At 42.9% G+C, this 9,435-nt stretch overlaps 1 protein-coding gene across 1 annotated transcript; it reads right to left on the reverse strand.

The window, feature by feature from the left end:
• Window positions 1-1,670: 1,670 nt before the first annotated feature.
• On the reverse strand, window positions 1,671-5,903 carry LOC131982810 (uncharacterized). Its single transcript, XM_059347431.1, has 3 exons — window positions 5,778-5,903; window positions 5,416-5,570; window positions 1,671-5,256 (listed from the first exon to the last, which is right to left on the reverse strand). Exons 1-3 carry the CDS (start codon window positions 5,901-5,903, stop codon window positions 1,671-1,673), a joined length of 3,867 nt encoding a protein of 1,288 aa, XP_059203414.1.
• Window positions 5,904-9,435: the final 3,532 nt, after the last annotated feature.

Below are 9,435 nucleotides of genomic sequence, written 5' to 3' on the forward strand. Positions count from 1 at the left end.
CTGACTCAAGTTATTGATGACAAAGTCCAGTTGCAATTTGATTTAAGTCAAGTTTCAAATTTGTGACTCGAGTCCAAGTCATGTGATTTGAATCCACACCTGCTATTTCTATACTAATGATCTATTATCTATTATCTATTGTCTATTTGCAATGTCTAGAATTTACAAGACGCCTTTATTATGCAAATTGTGCGTTTCTCTATCACTGACTTTGTATGGGATAATGTTTACTCTATTGCATGAACCAGTCAAGATGAAGTGAGGATGGGGAAAAAATAGAGTGGTAATGTCATCTTTCTTTTCTGAGTTAGTCAAGGATAAAATACTACTTTTTAAGTTCTTATGCAAAGTTTATGTGAAATATCAATTATATCCTACAAGAAATCTAAACTTAGCATCCTGCACTGCCTTTCTATCGCATGTTGCCAAATATTGTTACTGAACTGATCTGATACAGGGTGGTACTCCACTTTGCCCGTGATGTATTTTATTTATTTAGGTAATGTAGTTTACTGGACAAAATGTGAGTGGTATACTTGTGCATACTACAATTTCTGTGTTTGTAAATGGTCAATAAATGTGCTAGAAAGTTTTGATACACCTAATTAAATGCTTTCTGATGGCATACTGATGCATTTCAGTTAATATTCATCATAGCAACACAACTTGCAGTGTTCTGGGCGACAATTTCAGAGCTTCTCACATTCATGATGCTGCTGAGCCATTTTCTTTAGCCCACTTACCATTTGTGGTGAATTGTCAATATTCAAACAATATTTAAACATCTATTAAGGTTAATATTTCTCATCCTTCATAAATACATTGCATTTATTTAAATACTGGGTCAGTTTTGAACATGAAGTCAACTCTGTGAGTTTTCTTCTGTGTTGCAACATGGATTTGCACTTGTGTGGAAAGATCTGTGTGGCATTCTTAATCCCTGGAAAAATGTGAACATTACATTTCGATGCACATTTTGTACATTCTTAATGAAAAACATCCCAGTTATCATCAAGTGGCATCAAAAGATATTTATTAACTCAACACCAAGTCAATTAGGTGACAGACTGATGCTATGCTGTGGGACCTTTCCCCAGAGGTCCTGGGTAAAGGTCCCATTGACCTTGTCAGGAATCCATCAACCAGGTGCCTGATATCTGTCAAAAGTTTTTACTACTTCTTTAAAAAAAGAGCAATGATACATGATCCATACAACTTTTAAAAAGTCCTTTAAATACAATCAGGAACAATATAACCTTAACAATATTAACTTGCTTGCATGAATGAAAATGCAACATTTATGACCAAACATATGTGTTTCTTCATGTTGTCCTCACATAGTCTGAACAATGTATCCATATACATTATATCCTGAATATCATTTTCTGTCACTTGTTATTTTGAAATACCAAAACAAAAACATTTAAACATTTTCCTCATAAGGGTACACGGGTTCGATAGGATTAAGGGCTGTAGGCAGTTTTCTCTAACAATGGACTGTTCAGGAAAGATCATTGGTGGCGATTACAAGGCACTCAAAGTTGGATGAAAGTCCCAAAGTCTGGATGATTGAGGCTTTTTAATGTTAAATTATATTATATTTTCCACTTCTGCCCCATTACTACAGTATATCACATCTAATGGCCTGCAGACCTGTGGAGTACTTAAGATCAGGGCATGTACTTCATTCCTTTCATCCTAGGGATGATATTTATATCTCTGATGTCATCATGCTGAAGCAGCCAGCACAAATAGCGCTCCGTCCCCATTCCCCATCCACTGGTGAGGAGTGGTTTCACTTGCCGCATGCTAATGTACCATTTGTAGGACTGCTCTGGCACTGCATGGTGCCTGAGGGCCTCCTGCACCATCTCAGGGGTGGAATGACGCTCACCGAGACCCACAGTCTCCCCCAGCCCCAGGAGCAGGTCAGCAGCTTTGGCTTTGCACCGTCCAGTGCCCTCCACATAGGCCTGGTAGAAGGGAACTCCAAGATGGTCCATCTCAGTCAGCCAGACAGCGCCACCATATTTCTCTATCAGGACATGCTCTCCTTTGCGTGTTAGCTTTCTTCCAAAGTGTGGCTGGCCATCTTGAACCCACTCTAAGCAGTCAGCAGAGGGCATCATGGGAATGGCCTGGTCTAATGGGATCCTTGGGAGTGGTGTTTTCCCATCCAGCTTACTCAGCATAGCTTTGACATGTGTAAGGGTCCCAGCAGTGTTGAGGATTATATCAGAGTGTTTCTTCAACATGGCCTTGGTGAGATAAGCCAGGTATCCCTCTGCTATGGAAATGGCATTGTCCATGTCACCCAGCAGTTCACACTCCACGTGGTAGAACTGGTTCAAGTGTGTGGCATCCGGATCTTCCCCTCTGAAGCTGGGAGATATGTAGTACGTCCCCGGCAGGTTCTCCTGGAAGCGAAGGAAGTATTCAAGCACAAATTGCATCGAGTCAGCCAGGTAGATGTCCTGGCCCAGCAGGTTGACAGAAACTGGCTCTGAGTCAGATCCCAAGCCCATCGGTGAGGAGATGGTGTCTGTGGTGAGAGGGGTTAGAGCGTAGGAGTACTGGCAGGAACTGTGGAAATATTCCACTGTGCTGTGGAAAAGAGTGTTTTGAATCTGGAACAGGTTGCGATACCACTGGCTCTTGATGGCCAGTGTGGAGTGAGTCTCGGGGTCCTGCCATGAATGAGGAGGCCTGGACTGGGTGATTTTGGAGTGGATCTTTTTGAGGGCTGCAGGGTCAGCAGCTGGGCCATCCAGTGATGACACATATCCCGGGTAGCTCTGGAAGCATTCTGGTTGCAGCTTAGCTGGTTTAGTGCCATCTGGTGAAGGTAACAGAGGGATCAGCTTGGCATGAGCATAGTCAATCTCAAAGCCCTCGAAGATCAATGCAACACCTCGAGCTCTCATCCCCTCTTCCAGTAGTTTGGCAACTTTGTAGGTGGCTAAGATCAGTGCTTTGTAGTCAGACTCCTCCAGTTTGAAGATGTCACTGGACAGTTGTTTGCGTGGCACCACAACAGTTAGTCCAGGACTGTTTGGGTACGGTGTCAGGAAGGCAACATGCTCACTGTCTTCCCACACTCTCCACTGCTGCTGCTCTCCACGTACAATACGACTGAACAGGTTATCATTGGAAGCATCTCCAAAGAAGTCAAAGCAAGAAGGGGCATTTGGTGTTGGCAGCCCGTTTCTAATCTTGGCTTGAACCTGGGACAGTGCCTCATCATCCCAGCGTGGGCCACTTCTTGAGGTGCAGTAGCCGGGGTTGTAAGAGTGAAATTCCTCTTCACTGGCAAGATGGGGCTGCCATTTTGGCTCTAGGCCATGAAGAGGGAGCAGTCTGATTTGTGCTGGCTGATCAGAGGTTGGATTGAAAACCAAGGCACATCGCTGCACTCCCAATCGCTCACATAGCGAGCTTGACACAGCTCTAGCTCCTTGTAGCATTGCCACAAAATCAGGTGTAGCCAACTGGAAGACGCTGCTTGCCCCGCTAAGAGCTTTTCTCGTCAGAATGGTTGTCCCAGGGGTCCAGGGGTTGGGATGCAGGTAGGCAATCAGCTCATCAGTTTCCCAGATGACATCAGAAAAGCTCTTCAAGGGCCTGAGGACCTCAACTCGTGAAATGCCATCAGTCATTGAGGCCACAAACATCACTCCAGCATTTGTTTCAATGATGGCATCACCTTTAGTGTCCACAGCAATGACTCCTGCACAGATCCCATCTAGATTTTCAGACATCACTTCTCTGCATGCCTGCCTAAGGCTATAGCCTGTGTGATGGTAGAGACTGGCTATTTTCTGTGCGACTGATTGTCTCAGAAATACATCCCCATCTCCAGAGCAGGCAATGGCTAACTTGTCATCAGCATATATTCCTGCACCTACCACTGCTGTATCCCCAACTCGCCCTTTCAGCTTTCCTACTACCCCACCTGTAGATGATGCAGCAGCCAACCCATGCCAACGATCCAAGGCCACAGCTCCAACTGTCTGAGGGTGATTGTTTTTTGAGGTATTTCCAGCAGTGAGTTTTGCAGTTAACTCTCTGTGACGTATATCAGTGTAGAAATACTCAGGCCCAACAGGTTTTTCCTTCTCCTCTAACCCTTGCAGAAACTCCTCAGCCCCTTCTCCCACAATGAGTGAATGTGAGCTTTTCTCCATGACACATCTGGCTGCTTTTATTGGGTTCTTCACACTTTGGACACAAGCAACAGATCCTGACCTCATTGCATTGCCATCCACAATGGTTGCTTCCATTTCATTTTTGCCATCTTTGTTGAATACTGAGCCTTTACCTGCATTGAACAGGAAGCAGTCCTCCAGAGCTTCTACTGACTTCTGAACTGCATCCAGACTCCTGCCACCTTGTTGAAGCACTTGGGAGCCAAGGGTTAGGGCTGTCTGGAGAGCAAACTCAATAGCCCCAATCACTTCAGGGTTCAGCATCATTTCTTCTCCAGCGCCACCATGGATCACCAGAGTGTAGTCTGTGTTCATGCCAGAGGTGGAGTCAACATTGATTTTGCAATTGTTTTGCCTTTTTGGACAGTGGTTTGTCTCTCCATTTATTTTCTCAGTTTGACCCAGATTCAGTAGATGCTCCAGGGCTCCCATTTGGTGTGCAATGGCATATCTAACAGCTAGAACCATCACTAACTTCAGGTTTATCTTCAGACTTTCTTGAAGCTTCTCCAGTTGCAGAGCAAAGCTCCCTTTCCCATTAAGCACAATGCGAACCTTGTCTTTTTTCCCAAGGTAGGTTACAGCCAGCTGATCTTGGGCATACACATTCCCTACTCCCAACTCCGCACCCTCCACCAGATCTGTACCTGTGAGGTACACAGAGGGACATCCAAAGGGGTCCAGGTACTTCTTCAGTGGGTTGTCAGGCTGCAACGATCGACGCAAAGCAGCTAGGTGTGGCCCAACTCCTCGACCACTTTTGGTGTTTCTGATGAGGTTCTTATGCTCCAAAAATGCGACATGGAAAAGGCGTAGGAGGTCGGCAGTGTATTGGATTGTGTTATCTGGGCCAATACCAGATACCAAGGCACCTACTAACTTGTGAGAATGCATGGTGAGGGAGTAAGTCGGGTCACAACGGCCATGTTTGTAGTGGCGCATATGGGTAGGTGTTACAAGCATGTGATTGGAAGCAGATTCCCCAAGAGTCTGCCTCAGGGAAAGCTGCAAAGAGAAGTTGATCCAAGCATGAAAGAGGCCCCTCTGCCCTCTGAGAGTAGAAAAGACATCAGGATAGGAGGACACATCAAAAGTGAGAACTGGGTGTGTTGCTTTTAAGTCACGGCTCAGTTTGGGGGTATTTACATCTTGCAAGGGGAATGATAGGGAAGCTGGGCAAGCAGAATTAACATTGTTTACTGTGACCGACCCATTCACGGTGTCAGCATGAATAATGTTTAAGTCAACAGTCTCAGACAGATTGTACACAAGCTCAGTAACAAGCCCAGCCACCATCCCATCCACAGCACTGTGCTCAAACACCATCCCAGCTGTGCTGTCCTTGAACACCACCAGGTTCACCACCTGTGAAAAAAAAAAAATTCAAAAATTGGTTTGTTTGTATTTATGGTTCATTGAAAATCAGTGACCTCTGAACACCTCAAATAGCAATCATAACGTACTGATGTGTCTCATTTGTTGAATTATTACATATTTACTCAAATGTTTTTGAGCTCAAAACATTTTGCTAGTTTGGCGGTTTAAAATCCTTATCCATATTCTGTCCAATACCTTGTCATAGTATCTCAGACATGGAGCGTCTCCTCCTCCTCCCAGCCTCACTGCATTGAGGATATCAGCCAGTTCAGAAGGTGCGTTGCAGTCTTCCAGACAGAGCGTCAGCACGGCACTCTCCATCAGCCCCAGCGATGCTGCTGCGTCCCCTCCTTGCCCCAGGATCTCTTCCCTGGTGGCAGCCCAGACTTTGCGATCCAGAGCCGACAGGCTGCAGATGAGTGAGGGATCATTCTGTTTTCCTGCACTGGGTTGATCCATCACCTGAGCCAGCTGGTTGTAGATGTCAATGAAAGGTAGAGCAAAAACCGGCCCACCATTGCTGGGACGCACCAGTATGTCAACAGGGAACACTCCGCCAGCACAGGTGATGATGGCATGGAGGCTACCTGGGTAGACCTGGAGTAACAGAGCTACAGATTAGAAATAGAGCAGACTTGTCATACCGATCAGTTAAAATCTCTAATTTACATCTTGCTTTGATGAACCTCACTAGTAGTGCCCTGCCAGTAATCTCACCTTAATCTCATCTTGACTCCTTCCAGGAATGCGGCTGGCAGCGAATACCTCAGACTGCTGTGTGCGCTCCATTGGCACATTGCCCTCCAGTAACATGGGCTCACTGTACAGCTTTGCTGCTGCCCAGAGCAGAGCGGCTGCCCTTCCCAGTTGGTCACATGTTTTTGCTTTGGAAGGAAGAAGAACAACAGGAAGGGTGGTGGAGGTGGGCAACGGGTCTGCACAAGCCAGCAGAGCTCTTTTAAACTGCTCCGTCACCCAGTTCTCTTGGCCTGAAGCAATGGCTCCCAATTTTCGCTGGGCCTCTTGAAGGATCCCCTTCTGCTGTTCCAGGGTACTTTTGAATTCTGGGTAAAGGTCAGGACTTAAAGTGAGCTGCAGGACGCGGCTCACTTCTTGCAAGGTAACATCTAAGTCTGGAACAGGGTAGTTTAGAAGGGACATCCTGTTGATATGGAGGAGGCTTGATAGAGAAGGAGAAAAGAAGACAAAGAATGAATGGTGACGCCAGGTATTGGATCTTCATTGGCTCCACTCTGTATTGTTCCTAAAACGTTTTCAAAGCAATTAAAGAACACAGAAAAAGAAAAACAATGCACCAGCACTGAAAGTGTCTATGTATGAATGGCAGCTAAAACTGTACTGCAAGCTTATTTTACATGCCGGCCAATATAATGACAGCAACCAATTCTTTTTCAGTGGAAATCAAGTGGAAACAAAATGTTCTTCCATAATTACATTAAATTAGTCAGTCAGGACTTAGTAAGTCAGGAGTGGAACTATGGTAAATGCAACGTATAGCTAATATGATTTATCAGTTAAATTAGCATGACAAACTTGTTTATCTTTACAAGCTGCTGAGCAGGTTGTGTTCTCTTGAACACAACAAATTAGCATATAAATATAGCATAATTATTATTGATATATTAGCAGATATTATTACATTTTGCCTGGACATTACTGTTCTCCCTGGACGAGTCACCATGCCATCATCAGGTAAAAAGTTTTTCCTATGATCAAACACCTACAACACTAATGACCATCAGACAGTTTCCAATCACAACTTAAAACCCACATAATTTAACAGTGATAATTAGCAAATCCACATCTTACATAGCAACGTATAATATGGTGAATATGGTAAATATGACCCAATAAACATCAGCATGTCAGTGCCGTGGTGAGCATGTTAGCATGTAGATGTTAGCATTTAGCTCAAAGCATCACTGTGCCTACATAGATGGCATGGTGTCACGTTTACTGACATACAGTACACACACACACACACGCACAAATACACACACACACACACACACAAACTGGCACGTGCCCCTTCTCAATGCTGTTTACATTTCCCTCACATGATGTCCAACCTTTCTCACATTAGTGGAACCAGTAATTGAATTATCTGATTATTGGATGAGGGACAGCTGAGTCTAACACAGGTCTCTTTGTGCACTATTGTAGTAAACATGAATGTAATGCATCCATGTTTTACTTCTGTGTGAGACAATACCCCCTGGACTCAGACCAGAGTAATGACTGATAACTAATCCCATCTGCTCTCCCGTGAAAACACTTACTCTCTTTTTACCAGTCCTGTGCGCAAAACTCAAATTTGGACATTTTCCTGTTGCTGGTTGTCAAGGCAACACATCCCTCTCTGTGTGGCTGTTGGAAAATTAAATTTCCCCTGATTTGTCTCATCAGTCCAAGTCCTCCACACAATGCTGGCTGTCTGTTTCCATCTGACGATGGATTCAGGTTGTGCAAGGATACTGGTCTTGTGATTCCAATCACTCATTTACTGAATACAAGCTGTACTACAAGTACTACTACTACCATGTATTACAAAATACTTTCAATGTACCACTAATAGGAATTTGGCTTATATTGTGTAAGATTCAAATAATCAGATTTTATAGACATAGTTGTTCTTAATGGTTCTGACAAAAAAGGCAAAGTGAACGAAACCGCAAGAAAATGATTAAAAATGACATTTTCTCTTTATTTCTAATTAATTTACCTTACAGGGACAGTTCACCCAAACTGCATAAACACATTGTCAAGCCTTGCAGTTCATTATCTGCTGAGCTATCCATTACCAACATTTCTGTCATTGCTCCACAATAATCAGTGAAGTACAGTCAAGAAGGAACTTAGTTTGTACCACTCAAAACCTTTAAAAGAATAAAAAATAAAGTTTAAAACAACAACTTTCTCGGACCAACATCCCAATTACTCTTGATAAGCCTGGCTGTCAACAATTAACAATGAGAAAAACTTTTTTTAGAAAATAGTCCTGTACCCTGTCCCTGTACTGTAGTTAACGGGATATTGTTTCTGTCTATATGTAATATTAATATATTTCAGCTTTTCTTCTGGTCTATTTTTTTTTATTTCAATCCTAATTAAATGTATATAAAAGACAATGACTCAATTGCCATTGAAAGAACTGTTTATGATTATAGCGACAATGGTATTAATGTATTTTTTGTGTTCATTACTTTTGTGTTTAAGGTCCCATTTAAACTGCCAAGAAATATTCCCCAAAACTTTTTCTTAATTTTGGTCTTTAATTTAGTGAGACATTATATAGTGACATATCCCTCAAGTATTAAAATATTTTATTTTACTTTATATAATACAGTACAAAAATAAAAACTTACTGATCACATACATAACAAGTGAGTACATTATTATAAAAATCCATCATCTGTTTTCTATATTATTCACATATTTTCTGTGTCGGATAAAAAAAAATCTTCTTACCTCAATATGGAAATTTCTTTAAGATCTGGCCAGTTGGTAGGATGGAAGAACACTCAGTGGGTGACTAAGTTGGTTGGACTACAAAAACAAGGGTTGCCTATAATAAAGAAGCCGTGACTCCAATTAAGTCATTTGGTTTCTCTCTCTCTCTCTCTCTCTCTCTCTCTCTCTCTCTCTCTCTCTCTGTCTATCGCTCCCTATCTTCCGTGTTTGTTCATGTCTCTAATATACTTTTACATGTTTGTTACATGTTTATCTTCACTAAAGTCGAATCACATTCATCATGCTGATGTTAAGGCAACATTTTGTGCTGTTAACATAGTAATATAAGTATTTGGTATGCCTGGTATCAATGCTACAATCT

This window comes from Centropristis striata, chromosome 13 (genome assembly GCF_030273125.1).
Source record: "Centropristis striata isolate RG_2023a ecotype Rhode Island chromosome 13, C.striata_1.0, whole genome shotgun sequence".
Lineage (NCBI taxonomy): Eukaryota > Metazoa > Chordata > Actinopteri > Perciformes > Serranidae > Centropristis > Centropristis striata.

Excerpts from the sequence above, each read along its gene's own strand:
- LOC131982810 (XM_059347431.1), bottom strand. The coding sequence starts at position 5,903 with ATGGAGAGTGCCGTGCTGACGCTCTGTCTGGAAGACTGCAACGCACCT. Across the intron at positions 5,571-5,777 it reads GTCTGAGATACTATGACAAG|GTGGTGAACCTGGTGGTGTT; the intron begins GTATTGGACAGA and ends TTTTTTTCACAG. Across the intron at positions 5,257-5,415 it reads CATGCTGACACCGTGAATGG|AGGGCAGAGGGGCCTCTTTC; the intron begins GTCGGTCACAGT and ends TTCTACTCTCAG.